At 44.7% G+C, this 20,937-nt stretch overlaps 1 protein-coding gene across 1 annotated transcript; it reads right to left on the reverse strand.

The window, feature by feature from the left end:
- Positions 1–246: 246 nt before the first annotated feature.
- LOC120945740 (serine/threonine-protein kinase SBK1-like) lies at positions 247–14,538 on the reverse strand. The gene is made up of 4 exons (XM_040360109.1): positions 14,506–14,538; positions 11,169–11,340; positions 4,331–4,533; positions 247–1,038 (listed from the first exon to the last, which is right to left on the reverse strand). The coding sequence occupies exons 1-4, from the start codon at positions 14,536–14,538 to the stop codon at positions 247–249; spliced, it is 1,200 nt and encodes a 399-aa protein (XP_040216043.1).
- Positions 14,539–20,937: the final 6,399 nt, after the last annotated feature.

Consider the following 20,937-nt stretch of genomic DNA (forward strand, 5'->3'; position numbering starts at 1 on the left):
TTTAAAATTGTATAACAGATTATAAAATTGTACAAGATGTAAAGCTTCAATGTGGGTCCATTTGCATATTCCCGGCCATGTAAGAGAATAAGCCAAATGATGCCAATAGTTGGTAGGGACATAAGCTGGTGCAAGCACCCGCTACTTCCTTAGTAACCATCGACAATGAAAAGCTGTCACATTTGTCCACGCCATAGGTGTTCAGTGTTCAGACAAACATCTGAGCAGCCAATGTTCGGTCTGAACTTACATTCGGAATTTATCATCAAACATGATTGGCGTCTCTGCCATGTTGTCCTTCTGTGGCTCTGGAGTCATCTCAGTCTGAGATCCACAAGTCTCTGTGGACAAGAAACAAGACATGTTGCTGAGATTCGATGTGATGGAATCGCTACTCTGTGAGGTGTTTGGGTCGGAAGCCTCACGCAAGGATTCTCCGGGTTGTACAGAGGAACGGCTTTGTAGGACATTCTTATCTTCTTTTCTTGTGGCTGAATCTGGGGTCTCTTCTTTCCAGCTTTCACTCATGTATTTTAGGACTTCCATACTTTGACTTCTCTTAGTATAGTCAGGGGTTAAAAGATCAATAAACATCCTTCGTATCCCAGTGGGAACCTTTCTCCATGCTTCAGGAGGACTATCCATCTGGAAATTGTTTTGCCAGTCAACAAAGCTTTTATATTCTTCATCATTAGTCATGGCCACCTGCCACGGGAGGTCTCCTGTAAGAAGACAGTAGATGAGTACTCCGAACGCCCACACATCAAGGCTGCCATTTATAGCCAACCCATCAGATGTGGTCATTGTACACATTTCAGGGGCCATGTAGGAAATGCTGCCAACTGTATTTCTAATCACCGTCCCTTTGACCCCAGAAAAGCCAAAGTCTGTGAGCTTGATGCAATGGCACTCCTGGTCAAACACCAAAATATTTTCAGGCTTCATATCCATATGTACCACTCTTTTCTCTGCTATGAATTGGAGAGCATTGGAGATCTGCACAGCACACCTCTTTACTGAGTCTTCTGGAATTCCCACCTAAAAAAAAATAATAATCGAAGTACAATAGATGTAGGGTAGACTATAGAAAAAAAAATGAAGAATACTAATCTAGAAACAGTTAAAGTATACTGTATGTAATATATATATATATATATACACAGTACAGACCAAAAGTTTGGACACACCTTCTCATTCAAAGAGTTTTCTTTATTTGCATGTCTATGAAAATTGTAGATTCACACTGAAGGCATCAAAACTATGAATGAACACATGTGGAATTATACATAACAAAAAAGTGTGAAACAACTGAAAATATATTTCATATTCTAGGTTCTTCAAAGTAGCCACCTTTTGCTTTGATTACTGCTTGGCACACTCTTGGCATTCTCTTGATGAGCTTCAAGAGGTAGTCACCTGGCGCAGCACCCCATCACTCTCCTTCTTGGTCAAATAGCCCTTCCCCCGCCTGGAGGTGTGTTTGGGGTCATTGTCCTGATGGATGGAATAGCATGCCGCTGCAAGATGCTGTGGTAGCCATGCTGGTTCAGTATGCCTTCAATTTTGATTAAATCCCCAACAGTGTCACCAGCAAAGCACCCCCACACCATCACACCTCCTCCTCCATGCTTCACGGTGGGAACCAGGCACGTAGAGTCCATCCGTTCACCTTTTCTGCGTCGCACAAAGACACGGGGGTTGGAACCAAAGATCTCAAGTTTGGACTCATCAGACCAAAGCACAGATTTCCACTGGTCTAATGTCCATCCCTTGTGTTCTTTATCCCAAACAAGTCTCTTCTGCTTGTTGCCTTTCTTTAGCAGTGGTTTCCTAGCAAATATTCTACCATGAAGGCCTGATTCACACAGTCTCTACTTACCAGTTCTAGAGATGTGTCTGCTGCAAAAGGTGGAAGAACCTAGAATATGAAATCTATTTTCAGTTGTTTCACACTTTTTTGTTATGTATAATTCCACATGTGTTCATTCATAGTTTTGATGCTTTCAGTGTGACTCTACAATTTTCATAGTCATGAAAATAAAGAAAACTCTTTGAATGAGAAGGTGTGTCCAAACTTTTGGTCTGTACTGTATATATAGCTATAGATAGAGATTTATATATCTTGATATATCAATATATATATATATCAATATATCAATATATATATATATATATATATATATATATATATATATATACACACACATGTATGTTACATACAATATACTTTAATTGTTTCTGGATAAGTATGTATGTAACCTATACATTTTTATTTATTTTTCCGGCTAGGTTATTTTTAATCAAATAATTATATATTGTCTTATACAGTCTATTCTCTAAGGCAGTGGTTCTCAACCCAGGGGGTCGAATTACGATTTGCCAGGGGTCACTGAATCCCGGGCTGTTCCTGAAGCGCGCGCCGTTCTCCCAGCCTTTTCACGGCCGCCCTGCAGGGCTGTTCCTGGAGCCCACGGCCGCCCACTCAGCCTATTCGGAGCTGCCCAGTTCACGGCATGAAAGGGGGGGGGCAGAGACTAAAGATCAGCTGACTGGTGAGGAATGTGAAGTGGGAGGGACTGAAGGAGACCCCCATCTCCTGATTTCAGCATAGGGGTCACTGCTGCGAGACATCACAAAGCCAGAGACACAGTGAGAAAGACTTACTGTGATTATATTTGCCATTAAAAGTCCCCACTATAGTTCTCAGATTAGCAGATGACCTTAAACAAGAACACCTAATTTGGCTGATCAGAAAACTCCCCTCAGCACTGCTACTCGTCACATCTACCACCCCCCAAGGAGTAAGGCCTCGTACACACGACCGACACCGATGGACCAGTTTCAGCAGACATGTTCGGTCATGTGTACGGCCGACCGGACAATTGTCCGGCGGATCGGACAGGTTTCCAGCAGACAAATGTTTCTTAGCATGCTAAGAAACATGTCCACTGGAAGCCTGTCCGTCGGACATATTCGGTCGTCTGTACAGACTCACCGGACATGTCCGCTCGGCCGAAAGCCCTCGTATGCGTCAAAGTGATTTGACGCATGCGTGGAAGCATTGACCTTCCAGGGCCGCGCACGTCGCCGCATCGACGTTGCGGCCACATCACCGCGTATCCTGTCCGCGCGGATTTCTGTTTGATGGTGTGTACAACCATCAGACAGAAATCTCCGAGCGGACATGTCCGATGAAAACGGTCCGCGGACTGTTTTAATCGGACATGTCCCCTCGTGTGTACGGGGCCTAAGAGAAGGAATAAAAATAGAGAATACATGAAAGGGAGAGGAAAAGAGGGGGAGTAACAAAGAAAAAGGGAAAGAAAGAATAAGAGAAAGAACAAGAAAGATGACTAGAGAGAGGCAAGGGAGGAAAAAAAAAAAGAAATTTGGATAGAGAGAGAAAAAAGGGAAAGAAAGGAGAACAAAGAGAAAGAGCGGTACGTCCGTGGGTTAATGTCCGTGGGTTAATGGCGCAAATTACTTGCCTTGCCTGCTGACAACCCACGCTACGAAAAATAATTTTACTGTTAGGGGTCCCCACAACTTGGGAAATTTTATCAAGGGGTCACGGCACTAGTAAGGTTGAGAAACACTGATCTAAGGAGATTCACTTTCTCAAAATATCCCAGTGACCACAAATTGATACAACGTGATGGAAAATTGTTAATATTAGTTTGGATTATTTACATTTGTCTTTTGTTTTTAAAAGGGAACACATGTTCTAGCGTCTACTAACATAGTTTCCTCTCAAGGCCGCGTACACACGGTCGTTCCAAACCGATGAGAATGGTACGACGGGCCATTTCCATCGGTTCACCGCTGAAGTGGCCTAATGGTCTGATGTGCGTACACACCATCGTTCCAAAAAACGATCGGGTCAGAACGCGGTGACGTCAAACACACGACTTGCTGAAAAAAAGTTCAACGCTTCCTAGCATGCGTCGACTTGATTCTGAGCATGCGCGGGTTTTGAACCGATGCTTTCTGTACTAACCATCGGTTTGGACCGATCGGGCAGCGGGCCATCGGGTCGATTTTGAAGCATGTTTTAAAATTTTCGACCGAAGGACAACAGACAGATGGGCTATACACACGGTCGGTTTGGACCGATGAAACTGAACCTCGGTCCATTCTCATCGGTTTTGTCCGACCGTGTGTACGCGGCCTTACTTCCTGTTGTATCTCTGGGACAGGAAGTGAATGTAAATAATCTCCCCAAAGGATACAGACAGCATACAATAAATTGACAGTAGTTTCATCTCTTCTCTACGATATCCAAAACTAAGAAAAACAAACCTTTGCAATACTTGTATCTTAATGTACTTACATTTGGTATAATCAGAGAGAACAGATCACCAACAGGGGCCAGTTCTTGGGCAAAGACAAAGTGGTCGGTGGTGGTGAAGGCGGTGCCACAGCATCCGATGATGTTGGGATGAGACGAAAGTAAGAATGAAATGCTGAACTCCCGGAGGAAAGACTGCTGACTGGTTCTGTTCTTATCCACGACCTTCAACGCCATTTTGTGGTCTTTGAAAAAAAAAAATACCGTAGATCAGGAACTGGAAGTTTTTAAAGCTAAATCAGCACCCAGTTGTACAGGTAACCTTTCCTGTACTGAAATTTCTTACTCTGATCTCACTGCACACATCTTGCAAGCCTGAGAAAACCATTGGTGCCTGTACCCCTAAATTGGCAGTCCAAGGGTATCAGAAAAACTCACTGTGGGGTAACTTACTGTGTTTTAAGTATGGCACCTTGGTCACAACACCCTTGAACATTTTTTTTCAAACCTACCCCCTAGGCCAGAGATGGCTAACCTTGGCACCCCAGATGTTTTGGAACTACATTTCCCATGATGCTCATGCACTCTGCAGTGTAGATGAGCATCATGGGAAATGTAGTTCCAAAACATCTGGGGTACCAAGGTTCACCACTATCCTAGGCTATGCCTTTTGGCTGTGACCAGAGAAATTTCCATACTGGCCAAAAGAATAACCATTGCCTTTCCACTTTGACTCCCACAAAGCACTTTTTTTTTTAAACAGCACATATAAATTATACTCAATTCTGATTAATAGGGTGTAGGCCTTCGGACTTACCCTGGAGTCTCGGGGGCGTGCACATGGCCTTATGGTCAGGGTTCTCCCCCTCCCAGGAGGTCTCTCTTCAGGGGGACCTCACCTAGTACTTGGATGATCTTGCTTCTGCAGGTCCCCTGAAGAATAGGGTCTGTCTGATTTTGGCGCATGAGTACGTGTCAGGAGTCTTCCGCCCCAGGGGATCAAGGCCAGGGTTCTTTCTCTTCGGAGGAGGACTGTGTGTACACTGTTTTTGTGTGTCCTTCATTTTTACTGCACTTGGTGTTGAAAATGCTCAGTGCACCATGGAGCTAAAAAATAAATAAATAATAATTTCCTCACTGATTGTTCCTGGCCAGATTCTTTCATTCATTGGCTTTCTATTCTTTTAATAATGGAGGATCATCATCACATGTGGTCTGCATTCAAATACAGCTTGTACACACGATCAGTTTTCCCGACGGGAAAACTGTGAGGAGAGCTTTTGGCTGGGATTCCTCTGAGTTTTTCAGATGGGAAAATTGACCAAAAACCACGGGGAAAAAAAAGAGAAAATCCGGCGGACTTTTGCCCGATGGTTTTTGGCAGTTTTCCTATGGGACAACAGGCCGTGTGTAAATGAAAAGACTGAACCGAGCAGGTTCTGGGGCTTTCCCCACAGGATTTCCAATAGGAACTTTTCTTGTCGGAAGTCCTGCACGTGTGTATGAGGCATAAGAGTCTGCGTTTCTGCAGAGATTTCTTTACATCACAGGGATGAGACCCTTCACAGGCAGGGTTATGACACCCCAAACATGTTTTTTGAAGGAATTTAATACTTTAAGTTTTTAACTTTATAAAAACAAAAAAATGACTGCTCCTGGCTAAATGGAATATCTAAAAAAAACAAATTACATTGATATGCTGATCATTGTGACTTTTCTGCATAACTTTTGGTAAATGCCTTTTGCTGCCATATTTTTAAACCTTTATATTTAATGCTAAGAAACACTCTCCCAATAGCAACATTACTGGTGATTGATTCTCAACCCCATATGGCTTGAGTGATCAAGAGGGGTAATTAGCTTTACGACCCTAGCCTGTGTCTGGTCTGGGATTGCCCATCTCCTCTTCCATATTCAGGTGTCTCAAATCTGACCCCATAATGACCAATAGAGAAGTGTATGCCTGCTCAGTCTCCCTATAAATTTAAAGCATTCTATGGGGTGGCGCAGACGGGGGGCAAGGCGCAGATACTGTGGCTCTGTCACGAGTGATGCCGCAGTTTGCTGGATGAGGAATACAACAAGAACTCTGCTCCATTCTGAGACTACAAGCAAGCTAGCATTTTACTTTTTATTTGAAGTCAGATTCCCACTCTCTATCAAATATCATGCTCCTTCTCCTCCTTCTCACATTGGTGTCTTCCATCGTGAAATTATCTTTACTCTACCCCTCCTCTCTACCCTGCAGCATGCACATATCACCCTCACTCCTAGCCTCCCCCTACTACAGCACCCATCATCTCCTGCATTTGCTGCACCCACATACTGACATAAACACCAGGGCCATTAGACACGTGCGCTTATGCACATCCCACTCCCATCGTGCCTTCATCACCCTCCTCCTTCTCCTAGTCTCAGGTGACATTTCTCCTAATCCTGGTCCACCATTTTCAAACAGTAAGCCACATGTCCAATACCCCTCATCTGGCAACCACCGCAATCCATTCAATTTAATTTCTATCCCCCTGCTTCCTCAGAGCAGCCCACCAATCTCATGCGCCCTTTGGAACGCCCGTTCCATCTGTAACAAGCTAACATCGGTACATGACCTCTTCATCTCTCATAGCTTTAACATACTCACCATAACCGAAACTTGGCTTCAACATTTGGACTCCGCTTCTCCTGCTGCCCTATCCCATGGAGGCCTCCATTGGACTCACTCCCCCAGACCTAACGGACAGAAAGGAGGTGGAGTTGGAAGGTGCTTGGTGGGGATAGGAGAAATCCAAGTCCTTCCTATCCCTCCCTCTCCATCCCTCTCTTCTTTCGAGATGCACTGTATGCGTCTGTTTTCTCCTATTTCTTTGAGGATTGCAGCAATTTATCGGCCTCCCGGACCAGTATCGCGCTTTCTTGATGACTTCGCTGCCTGGCTACCCTACTTTCTCTCCTCTGAAATACCCACTATAATAGTTGGTGACTTCAACATTCCTGTCAATGTTAATAGCCCAACTACAGCTAAACTTCTCAACTTAACCTCTTCTTTTGACCTAACCCAATGGACACATACTTCCACTCACTCCAATGGTAATACCCTTGACCTTGTATTCTCCCATCTCTGCAATCCTGCCAACATCACCAACACCCCCTTTCCTCTCTCTGATCACAACCTCATCAGTTTCACTGTATCCTTGCCTCCAACCAACTATCCCTCCAAGCAGCAAACAATTACTTGTAGGAACCTTCGCAACTTTAACCCTTCTCTTCTCTATTCTGCTACTGACCACCTATACAACATAATTTCTCCCCTGTCCTGTCCTGACCTGGCCACCTCTGTCTACAACAGTTCACTCTCATCATCACTAGATACACTTGCTCCTCTAACCACACGCAGAATCAGGCCCCGACCGCTACAACCCTGGCAAACTGACAACACTAAAAATCTCAAGAGACATTGCCGTACTCTGGAACAACTGTGGCGTAAAACCAAATGCCTGCAGGACTTCACCCTATATAAATCTGCCCTTCTAAAATACAATTCCTGCCTCCATGCTGCCAAATAAGACTATGTTATGTCTCTTATTACTACCTTGTCATCCAGTCCCCGTCGGCTCTTTTCAACCTTTAACTCTCTGCTTCGTCCCTCACCCTCTCTACCCACTAACTCACTCACTGCCCAAGAGATTGCCAATCACTTCAAAGACAAGATTGATGCAATTCGTGAGGACACCTCCACCGTCCGTACATCTTTACCACCCAACATAACTTGCCTAACGGCACTTTCAACACTCTCCTCTTTTGAATTGGCTACTATTGAAGAGGTTACAAAACTTTTCTCAGATGCCCACCTAACCAATTGTCCCTTGGACCCTGTTCCCTCACATCTACTACGGTCACCCTCTTCTTCTATCCTGTGCTCCCTCACTCACATCTTCAATCTCTCCCTCTCTAGTGGTATCTTCCCCTCCCCTCTAAAACATGCACAGATCACTCCAATACTTAAAAAGCCCTCACTGGACCCCACCAACCTGAACAACTTAAGGCCCATCTCATTGCTCCCATTTACCTCTAAACTTCTAGAACGCCTAGTCTACAACCGTCTTGGCTCCTACCTCAGTGAAAGTAACCTTCTTGACCCCTTACAGTCTGGCTTTCGCTCGCAGCACTCCACAGAAACTGCCTTACTAAAAATCACTAACGATTTACTAACTGCTAAATGCAACAGCCAGTACTCCGTACTCCTTCTACTCGACCTTTCTGCAGCCTTTGATACCGTTGACCACCCACTCCTTCTCAATAAACTCTTTTCCCTTGGCCTCCAAGATTCTGCTCTATCCTGGTTCTCTTCCTATCTATCACAGCGCTCCTTCAGTGTTACCTACAGCTCTGTCTCCTCCTCTCCATTGCCCCTTTCTGTGGGGGTCCCTCAAGGCTCTGTTCTTGGACCACTTCTCTTCTCTATCTACACCTCCTCCCTTGGTCACTTGATAACCGCCCACGGCTTTCAATACCACCTATACGCCGATGACACCCAAATCTATCTGTCTACTCCTCACCTCACTCCTTCAGTCTCCTCTCGCATTACTAACTGACATCTCAGCATGGATGGCGCACCACTTCCTTAAACTAAATCTCTCTAAAACTGAGTTACTAATATTCCCCCCTGCCCGTGCCCCCCCTCCATGACTTTTCCATCAAAATCTGCAACCATCAGTCCCTCCCCTCAGGCCAGGGTACTCGGTGTAATCCTAGACTCTGACTTGTCATTTCAGCCTCAAGTCCAATCGTTGTCAAAAGTTTGTAGAATTCACCTTCGTAACATCTCTAAAATTCGCCCCTTTCTAACAAATGAAACCACCAAACTCCTCATTCACTCCCTTGTTATCTCTCGCCTTGACTATTGCAACTCCCTTCTTATTGGTCTGCCTCTCTATAGGCTATCCCCTCTTCAGTCTATTATGAATGCTGCTGCCAGACTTATCCACCTTACAAACCGCTCAGTATCTGCCAAACCTCTCCTCCAATCCCTACACTTGCTTCCTATCACCCAGCGAATTAAATTCAAAATACTAACCACAACTCTGCCCCAAGCTACATCACCAATCTGGTCTCTAAACATATCCAAAACCGTCCTCTCCGCTCTTCTCAAGACCTCCTACTGTCAAGCTCTCTTGTCTCTTCCTCCCATGCTCGTCTCCAGGATTTCTCCAGAGCCTCTCCCATCCTCTGGAACTCACTACCTCAACCTGCCCGGCTATCCCCTACTCTTGCTACCTTCAGGCGATCCCTGAAAACTCACCTTTTCAGGGAAGCCTATCACGTCTCCAACTAATCTTTTACCACTTCCATCAGCTCATTCCCCACAGTTACAACCTTTTGTACCACCTACCCCCCACCCTATTAGATTGTAAGCTCTTCTGAGCAGGGCCCTCTTAATCCTCTTGTATTTTATTGTATTGTAATTGTTTTGTCTCCCTTTATATTGTAAAGTGCTGCGTAAACTGTTGGCGCTATATAAATCCTGTATAATAATAATAATAATATACTGTATGTTACCCAGAGCAGTAGTGAGTGAGAGAGAAACTTATATAGCACAACACATGCAAACTGAATCGCCTCTGGGCGCTTAGTATCCGTTCCCTGAGTGAACTTTTTGCCCTCAGAAGAGATGGGTTTTGATTTTTTTTCTGAAGGCCAAGTAGTTCACCTCCAGTCGGATGCTGGTTGGTAGAGCGTTCCATAGTCTAGGTCCTTGGACTGCAAATCTTCCTTCTCCTTTGCGCTTGTATCTGGCTTTGGGTATCTGGAGTAGATTTTGGTTGGTGGATCGCAGAACGCGATTGGGGTTGTGAGCTTTTAGTTTTTCGCATAGATATTGGGGGGCATTTCCTTGAACACACTTATGCGTTAGACAGAGTGCTTTGAAAGTTATTCTGTCTTTTACTGGCAACCAATGAAAGGATCTCAGTGAAGGTGAGATTGATTCCCATGTTTTTTTCCCAGTCACAGTCGAGCGGCCGTATTTTGAACGACTTGCAGACGCGTGATTTAGTATTTAGGGAGTCCGAGATAGAGGGCATTTGCATAGTCAAATCTGGAATTGATAATTGTTCCCACCACGACTGCTATGTCTTCTTTTGGGATAAAGGGGGTGAGTCTGCGTAGAAGGCGCAGCAGATGGTGGGATCTGCTGACTACTGACCCTATTTGTGCATCCATTGTCATGTAGGTATCGAAAATGACTCAGAGACTTTTGACTTTGGTGCTAGGGGTGATAGTTTTACCCAGAATGGGTGGGGGAGTCCATGTTGTTGCGGGATGATTCTTTCGATTGGCGTGAAACAGGAGAAGTTCTGTTTTTGAACCATTGAGTTTGAGTTTAAGTTAACTCTTCGTCATCCAATTTTCTATCAAAGTATTTCTCTAGTCCGAGATAATGATCCTTTTTGTGCTCACCCATCTTGTTAATTTTGACACCCCCTTTTCTTATTAGCCCGCAAAATGGCCATTTTCAATTTGAACGACATAGTTAGTCAGGTTGAAAAAAGACACAAGTCCATCCAGTTCAACCACAAAAAAATAAACAAACAAAATAAAAAACACAGTACAATCGTATACCCCCAACTCCATACCCACAGTTAATCCAGAGGAAGGCAAAAAACCCCAGCAGAGCGATGATCCAATTTGCTACAACAGGGGAAAAAATTCCTTCCTGATCCCCCGAGAGGCAATCGGATCAACTTTACCTACAAATCTTAGTACTCAGTTATATTCTGTACATTTAGTCCGACTCTGAACTTCTTTGAAGTTTGCCGAACTTCCGCCAAACCTAACCCAGTGCTGTTCGGCTCATTACTTGTAGTTTGATGAATTCACTCACCTGTTTTCCTGTCCTTCGCCAAGAATACTTTTCCATAACCACCTTTTCCAAGCTCCTTCACAATGAAGAAGTACTCCTCTAAGTCTATCTGATGTAGACTATGTGAGGAGAAGGAGACCAGCCTATCCAGAAGACCTTCTACACCATGGTCAATGGAGGCCATAGAGCTCCTCTGGAGAGCAAAAAATAAAATAAAATATAAAACTTGTTAGAGCAAGAAGCAGAAAACAATTCTTTAACGAACAACTAAAGAAGTGTATCAAATTAGAACATTTATAGAAAATGTATATCTATAAATAAATACGAAATACTCAACAGACCATCACATCACTTTGTGGGTAGCTCTCATTAACTGGCTCACACAGATATACTGTGGCAGAATGGCTCTCCTGGGCAAAATCCTATGTATATATATATATGTAGAAAATAAAACCTATTAATTTGATCACATTTGGTGGGACATACAGCAAAATGCTGACTGAATCTGTTAGCTCTTGCAGACAACGACATGTATTTCCTGAAGCACATCCACCACAATTATAAAGTAAATAATTAACATAGTTCGGCATGTATGGAATTGTGTATCTGCTCCCAGCAGCTGCTTGGTGATCCAATATTCGAGGCAGATACTGCCATGAAAAGATTTTATTCATCTCAAGACCTCCTACTCTCAAGCTCCCTTGTCTCCTCCTCCCATGCTCATCTCCAGGATTTCTCCAGAGCCTCTCCCATCCTTTGGAGCTCGCTACCCCAACCTGTCTGGGTTTCCCCTACTCTTGCTACCTTCAGGCGATCCCTCAAAACTCAGCCTGTCACGTCTCCAACAAATCTTTTACCACTTCCATCAAGCTCATTCCCCACAGTTACAACCTTTTGTACCACCTACCCCCCACCCTATTAGATTGTAAGCTCTCCTGAGCAGGGCACTCTTAATCCTTTTGTATGGTATTATAACTGTATGGTATCCCTTTTATATTGTCAAGCCTCGTACACACGACCCGTTTTCCTGTCGGTAAAACTGCCATGAGAGCTTTTGGCCAGGAAAACCAGCCGTGTGTATGCTCCATCGCCGTTTTCCCGTCAGGAAAACTGATGAAAAAAAAAAAGAGAACCAGCTCTCTTTTTCCGGCCAGGATTCCCGGTGTTTTTTAACCCGACAGTTTTCCTATGGGAAACACTGCGATGGAGCATACACGCGGCCGGTATTCCCGACCAAAGCTCTCAAGGCAGTTTTCCTGTCGGGAAACCCGGTCGTGTGTAGGGGGGAAAAGTAAGGCCTCGTACACACGATTGGTTAACCAGAGGACAACGGTCTGATGGACCGTTTTCATCGGTCAAAATTGATTGTGTGTGGGCCCCATAGGTTAAAAAAAAGCCAACTTGCTTTAAATTTAACCTATGGATTCCTAACCGATAGGTCAAAACTGATCGTTAGTAGGCACAACCATCGGTTAAAAATCCACGCATGCTCAGAATCAAGTCGATGCATGCTCGGAAGCATTGAACTTCGTTTTTTTAAAGCACGTCGTTGTGTTTTACATCACCGCGTTCTGACACGACCGTTTTTTTTAACCAATGGTGTGTAGGCGCGACGGACCATCAGTCAGCTTCATTGGTTAACCTATGACAACGGTCCTTCAGGTCGTTTTCATCGGATGGACTGATCGTGTGTACGAGGCTTTACAGAGCAGGTTCTCGGTTTTCCCCTTGGGTTTCCCAGTGGACTTTTTACCGCCGGGAATCCCGTACGTGTGAACGAGGCTTAAAGGTTGCGCAAACTGTTGGCGCTATATAAATCCTGTATAATATAAAAATAATGGGCCAGATTCAGATAGGTTACGCGGATCTTTAGATCCGCGTAACCTATCTGATTTATGTTACGCCGCCGCAATTTTTTGAGGCAAGTGCTTTATTCAGAAAGCACTTGGCTCTAAAGTTGCGGCGGCGTATCGTAAATCCCCCGGCGGAATTCAAATTCCGCGGCTAGGGGGCTTGTACAATTTAAATCAGGCGCGTCCCCGCGCCGATCGAACGGCGCATGCGCCGTCCGCAAATTTTCCCAGCGTGCATTGCTCCAAATGACGTCGCAAGGACGTCATTGGTTTTGACGTTAACGTAAATTACGTCCGGCCGTATACGCGAACGACTTACGCAAACAACGTAAACAATTCAAAACTTGGTACGGGAACGACGGCCATACTTAACATAGGATACGCCGCACTTACCCCTCCTATAGCAGGGGTAACTTTCCGCTGGAAAAAGCCGAACGCAAACGTCGTAAAAAAAAAAGTGCACATTTTCCCAGCGTGCATTGCTCCAAATGACGTCGCAAGGACGTCATTGGTTTCGACGTTAACGTAAATTACGTCCGGCCGTATTCGCGACCGACTTACGCAAACAATTCAAAACTTGGTACGGGAACGACGGCCATACTTAACATAGGATACGCCACACTTACCCCTCCTATAGCAGGGGTAACTTTCCGCCGGAAAAAGCCGAACGCAAACACCGTAAAAAAAAAGCGCCGGGCGGTCGTTCATTTCTGAATCGGCGTAAATGCTCATTTGCATATCCAACGCGTAAAAGATATGGAAGCGCCACCTAGCGGCCGGCATGGATTTGCAGCCTAAGATCCGACGGTGTAAGTCACTTACACCTGTCGGATCTTAGGCATATCTGGCCCAGATTCTCAAAGGCGTTACAACAGCGCAAATGGTGTTGCGCCGTCGTAACTCCTCATCTGGCCCCGGGTATCTATGCGACTGATTCTTAGAATCAGTTACGCATAGATACCCATTAGATCTGACAGGCGTAAGGCTGTTACGCTGTCAGATCTTAAAAGCAATTTTTTTTCCCGCCGCTAGGTGTCGCATCGTCGTTTTCCCCCTCGTCTATGCAAATGAGGTAATTACGCGAGATTCCCGAACATACGTGCGGTCGACGCTGAGAATTTACGTCGTTTCCGTAGCCTACGCGACGCGTAAGGTTGCCCCTGCTATTAGGAGGGGCAACCAATGTTAAGTATGGCCGTCGTTCCCGCGTCCCCAGGAGCAACGTAAATGTATGAGAATCTAGGCCATCTATGCGTAACCTGATTCTATGAATCAGGCGCATAGATACGACGGCCGGACTCAGAGATACGCCGTCGTATCTTCTTTCTGAATCCGGCCCAATAACTACAAGAGATGCTCTGCTTTCCTACAGCCAACCAGCTTTGCCAAGTTTTCAGGTTCATTACATAAAGTCAGGAGGATGAGAGTCGAGAGCTCAGCCAGATAAGGAGCACCAATAAAAAATTGGAGACCATCATGTAAAAATGAAAAAATGGTCGCCTCACCTTTTCTACCCAGTACAAGACGGCAGAGGCCATGCTAAAGGCCATCAGAAGATATTAGTGACACTTCCCCCAAAACATTCTCCCCAAAACGATGGAGTCCCAGAATGGTCCACAATAACCACGAGTGATGTCATAACCCTCAATTCTCACATGACTTACCTTAATGTGGTGGAGGGTTCAGCGGTTTCACGAATTATGAAGTTCCACTGCAGATCAACACCGGACAATGTCAGAGGAGGGAGAGGCCCGCTTTATACAAGGGAGATGGGCGGGGAAGGCAGAGACGAAAGAGTTTCTATTGGCTGAATGTGAATGTAAAGTGTTTTGTAAATAACCCCCCCCGGATTGTTCTCTAGAAACTCTCTGTTTATATGCAAATCCGTAAGAATAGGTGATAGGACTAAACATGATGAAACCCCAAATACTTTCTAAAATTAGAAATCTCACATTTTATAGCTAATATGATGGGAAGTTTTTTTTGTTTTATAAGATTTTTTTTTTTTTACCCGATTGTGGACTGATTAACCACTTAAGCCCCGGACCATATTGCTGCTTAAAGTGGAGGTTCACCCGGAAATAAAACATTTCAACCTTAGATTGATGCTCATTTTGTCTAGGGGAATCGGCTAGTTGTTTTAAAATTGAAGCCGTACTTACCGTTGTAGAGAGCGATCTTCTCCGCCGCTTCCGGGTATGGGCTGCGGGACTGGGCGTTCCTATTTTGATTGACAGCCTTCCGACGGTCGCATCCATCGCGTCACGATTTTCCTAAAGTAGGCGAACGCCGGTGAGCAGGCGCAGTATAGAGCCGCACCGACGTTCGGCTTCTTTCGGCTACTCGTGACGCGATGGATGCGACCGTCGGAAGCCTGTCAATCAAAATAGGAACGCCCAGTCCCGAAGACCCATACCCGGAAGCGTCGGAGAAGATCGCTCTCTACAACGGTAAGTACTGCTTCGATTTTAAAACAACTAGCTGATTCCCCTAGACAAAATGAGCCTCAATCTAAGGGGAAAATATTTTTTATGGGTGAAATCCCGCTTTAATGACCGGGCCACTGCTAAATGAACCAGCAAAAATCTACAGCAAATGTTGAAATAAGATTTATTTATTTTTTTCTCGTACTATCTGGTTGGGTTTCCCCCTTGTATTAACCGCTTAAGGACCAGCGCACGCACATTTACGTCGACAGAATGGCACGGACAGGCACATGGGCGTACAGGTACGTCCCCTTTAAATTGCCGCCGTGTGGTTGCGCGTGCACCCGCCGGCGGCGCACTAGTGACCCTGCCCATGGGAAACCACGGACCCAATTGCCGCGATCGGGTCACAGAGATGAAGAACGGGGAGATGTTGGGGGTAAACCCAACATCTCCCCGTTCTGCCTAGTGACAATTGGCTAGATTCAGAGAGATGGCCGCAACTTTAAGGCGGCGTAGCTTAAGGCATTTGGGCTACGCCGCCGTAAGTTAGCGAGGCAAGTACATGATTCACAATGTACTTGCCTGCTAAGTTACGGCGGCGTAGCCTAAAGCGGGCGGGCGTAATGGCGCCTAATTCAAATTTGGCTGAGGGGGCGTGTTTTATGATAATCAGACTTGACCCGACGTGATTGACGTTTTCTTTTAAATGCGCATGCGCCGGGCGCCTACATTTCCCAGTGTGCATTGTGGCGAAGTCCGCCGCACGGGCCTATTGATTTCGACGTGGACGTAAACAACGTAAATCCCTATTCACGGACGACTTACGCAAACGACGTAAAATTTTCGAATTTCAAAGCGGGAACGGCGGCCATACTTTAACATTACTATTCCATCTATAAGATGGAATAACTTTAGGCCTGATAATGCGTTACGGAAACGGCGTATCTGTACTGCGTCGGCCGGGCGTACGTTCGTGAATAGGCGTAACTAGTGATTTAATTATTCTACGCCGACCGCAATGGAAGCGCCACCTAGCGGCGATTTTTTTTTACCAAAAATATGTAGAATAATACGTATAGACCTAAACTGAGGAAAAAAATGTTTTTTTATTTATTATAGCGATAAGTAAAAAAATATTGCATGTTTTTCAAAATTGTCGCTCTATTTTTGTTTTATAGCGCAAAAAATAAAAACCGCAGAGGTGATCAAATACCACCAAAAATACCCCCTACAGTAAGAATCACTCCCCAGGGCACACTTAACCCCTACAGCGCCACCAAGTGGTTAACCCTTCACTCCCAATGTCATTTTTAAAGTAATCAGTGCATTTTTATAGCACTGATTCGCCACTGCGTCGCTTTAACTGACAATTGCGCGGTCGTGCAACGTGGCTCCCAAACAAAATTTATGTCCTTTTTATCCCAACAAATAGAGCTTTCTTTTGGTGGTATTTGATCACCTCTGCGGTTTTTACTTTTTGCGCTATAAACAAAAATAGAGCGACAATTTTGAAAAACATGCAATACAGTATTTTTTACTTTTTGCTATAATAAATATCCCCCAAAAATATATATAAAAAAAAAATGTTTTTTTTTCCCTCAGTTTAGGCCGATACGTATTCTTCTACATATTTTTGGTGAAAAAATCGCAATACGCGTTTATTGATTGGTTTGTGCAAAAGTTATAGCGTTAATAAAAATGCCATAAATCTATCCCCTATTTTGTAAATATTTTTTTTACTAGTAATGGCGGCGATTAAGGATTTTTATCGTGACTGCAACATTATGGCGGACACTTTTGACACCATTGTCATTTTTACAGCGATCAGTGCTATAAAAATGCACCAATTACTGTAAAAATTACACTGGCATCGAAGGGGTTAAACACTAGGTGGCGCTGTAGGGGTTAAGTGTGCCCTGGGGAGTGATTCTTACTGTAGGGGGCGTGGCACGACACTGATCGTGCCACGTGCCAATGACAGAAAACACAATCATTGTCACTAAACAGAACGGGGAGATGTTGGGTTTACACCCACCATCTCCCCGTTCTTCAGCTCTGTGACCCGATCACGGGACACCGACGGCAATTGGGTCCGTGGTTCCCATGGGCAGGGTCACAAGTACACCGCCGGCGGCGCACGTGCAACCACACGGTGGCAATTTAAAGGGGACGTACCTGTACGCCCATGTGCCTGTCTGTGCTGTTCTGTTGACGTAAATGTGCGTCCGCTGGTCCTTAAGCCATTAGTATCTGGTTGGTTTTCCTCCTTGTATTATTAGCTAGATTCAGATAGACTTAGGCTGGCGTATCAGTAGATACGCCAGCCTAAGTCTGAATCTGCGCCGACGCAAATTTAAGCGTATTCTGGTAACCAGATACGCTTAAATTAGGCTCAGATACGAGCTGCCTAAGTGTCTTACACCGTCGTATCCTAAAGTGTACTTTTTAGGCTGACCGCTAGGTGGCACTTCCATTGCGGACGGCCTAGAATATGTAAATGAGTAGATACGCCAATTCACGAACGTACACTTGCCCGATGCAGTAAAGATATGCCGTTTACGTAACGCACTTCCAGGCCTAAAGTTATTCCATCAAATAGCTGGAATAGTAATGTTAAGTATGGCGGTCGTTCCTGCGTCAAAATTTGAAAATTTTACGTCGTTTGCGTAAGTCGTCCGTGAATAGGGATTTACTTCATTTACGTCCACGTCGAAATCAATAGGACCGTGCGGCGTACTTTGCCGCAATGCACACTGGGATATGTACACGGATGGCGCATGTGCCGTTCGTAAAATACGTCAATCACGTCAGGTCACCCCGCATTAACATAAAACACGCCCCCTCTGCCGAATTTTAATTACCCGCGCTTACGCCCACCCGATTTACGCTACGCCGCCGTAAACTTAGCAGGCAAGTACTTTGTGAATCATGTACTTGCCTCGCTATCTTACGGCGGCGTAGTGTAAATGCCATACGCTACGCCGCCGCAACTATGCGCCCGCCATCCTGAATCTAGCTATATGAGAGAAAATAAATAAATCTTATTTCAACATTGGCTGTAGATTTTTGCTGGTTCATTTATACCATTTTGTTCTATTTCCAGTAATATTGCACACCAATAGTTTGTTTTAAATAAGACTATAAAAAAAGAAATGAGCATAAACTATTTTATCAGTCTAAAAGATAGGTTGATGGGGATTAAAGGGAGTGGTCTGGATAGGAAAATTGAAGAAAATACCTTTCAAAACTGCTGCTGTACAATACAACTGGGTTAGATATACAGTAATTACTCCAAAACAATACACAACACTGGATCCTGCCATGGCATAGAAAACATAAACCTTAGTATGTTGTATTATAAATGGGAAACCACTACAGAATGTCCTTATTGGCCAAAACTAGCCAAGAGAATTCACCTAGATTAACCTTTCTCAACCAGGGTTCTGTGGACCCCTTAGGTTTCTCCAGGGCTTACTATGGGTTCTTCATACAAGGAGTAATTTCTGCCTCATTGGTTGGTTGCCACTGACATCAATCATCTTTCTAGCTATGTGTAAGGCAATATTGTTTCCTACAGAACACACAAGTAACGCCTAGTACACACCAGTAGTTTTTTCATTCAACCCAACACCTTTTGAAGGTCCTAGAGCACCAGGACAATGGAAACGCCTAAAAAAGTACCCCATTTTCTGGGCAAACACCCCATTGTATATTATATGAGGCATTATGAGTCCTTTGAACGTGTCATTTTTTCCCCACAAGTTTTTGGGAAAATGTGGAAAGAAAATGAAAACACATTTTTTTTAACCCAAAGTTGTGCCATGGATGAGCACTGATGTGACAGGGGCGGACTGACCATTGAGTCACTCGGGCACTGCCCGAGGGCCCCATGCCACTAGGGGGCCCCATCCGGGTTGCCAGGCTCAGTAAAACCAGGGACAGTATGTAAAAATCTGTGTTTTTTTTAGATCTGTCCCTGAAATGTCCGAAAATGACATGCTTTTAATGTGAATATCCCAAGATTTTAGCTGCCCGCCTCTGCACTACCTCCTGGCGTGGTGGTCATCTGTAAGCCAGAGGGGCCCCATAATCTTCTATTGCCCAGGGGCCCCATGAGTTGTCAGTCCGCCCCTGTGATGTGACATGGATATGGAACTGATGAGGCATGGATGTGGCATAGATATGGAACTTATGAGGCATGGATGTGGCATAGATATGGAACTGATGAGGCATAGATGTAGCACGGATGAACACCGATGTGGCACAATGAGTACTAATGTGGCACAGATGAGCACTAATGTGGCATGGATGCGACACTGATGGGGCACAAATGAGCACTGATGCGGCATGAATGTGGCACAGATGAGCACCAATGTGGCATGAATTTGCACCGATGTGGAATTAGTATATGGAGGGGGCGCTATAACTAGATAATTTGTGAATCAGTAAATAAGTGCTACCTAAAAATATCAATATAATTAATAATACAATCAGACGGTCCGTCTGAACCAACAATGGTGAACTAGTGAACATAAACACAGTTTAAATAATGAATAAATAAGTGAATAAATGAATGAATAAATAAATAAATAAATAAAGTCCATTCAAATGTGTTAGATAAAGTCCATTCAAAGATGTTCTAATCAGATTAGACTGAAAGAGCAATACTGAAAATTCAATGTGAAAGGTGTCGACCTCCACCAAGAAGATCCCCCAAAAGTCCGCTAATGGATGGCCTCTTACCACAAGGTGTTGACCTGATTGTTTAGAAAAGGTCAAATAGGGCAGTTGGTCACTAAACCAGTTCAAAGATTCAGCTGCGCGGCTCTAAGTTTCCTAGACTCGGGTACTCTCATAAATTGAACAAAGAGGAAGAGGGAAACCACCATAGTGAAGTACTATTTAATAAATTGTAAAAAATATATACAGCGTCGCCAAATGGCCTCTTACTTGTGGAGTGCCTTAGACCCGGCACTGAGGCTAGTCAGCGTGGCAAGTAGAAAATGTGATGGAAGTTCCTCGCTGGGGAACTGGCGTCTGTTCCAAGCCAGATGAGCGTTCCTCGCTGGGGAACTGGCGTGCGTTCCAGGCCAGAGAGCCAGCGGGACCGGAAGTGCGTCGTTCGTACGTAACCAGACGTCAGTTCCCCAGCGAGGAACTTCCATCACATTTTCTACTTGCCACGCTGACTAGCCTCAGTGCCGGGTCTAAGGCACTACACAAGTAAGAGGCCATTTGGCGACGCTGTATATATTTTTTACAATTTATTAAATAGTACTTCACTATGGTGGTTTCCCTCTTCCTCTTTGTTCAATTTATGAGAGTACCCGAGTCTAGGAAACGTAGAGCCGCGCAGCTGAATCTTTGAACTGGTTTAGTGACCAACTGCCCTATTTGACCTTTTCTAAACAATCAGGTCAACACCTTGTGGTAAGAAGCCATCCATTAGCGGACTTTTGGGGGATCTTCTTGGTGGAGGTCGACACCTTTCACACTGAATTTTCAGTA

This window comes from Rana temporaria, chromosome 1 (assembly GCF_905171775.1).
Source record: "Rana temporaria chromosome 1, aRanTem1.1, whole genome shotgun sequence".
Classification (NCBI taxonomy): Eukaryota; Metazoa; Chordata; class Amphibia; order Anura; family Ranidae; genus Rana; species Rana temporaria.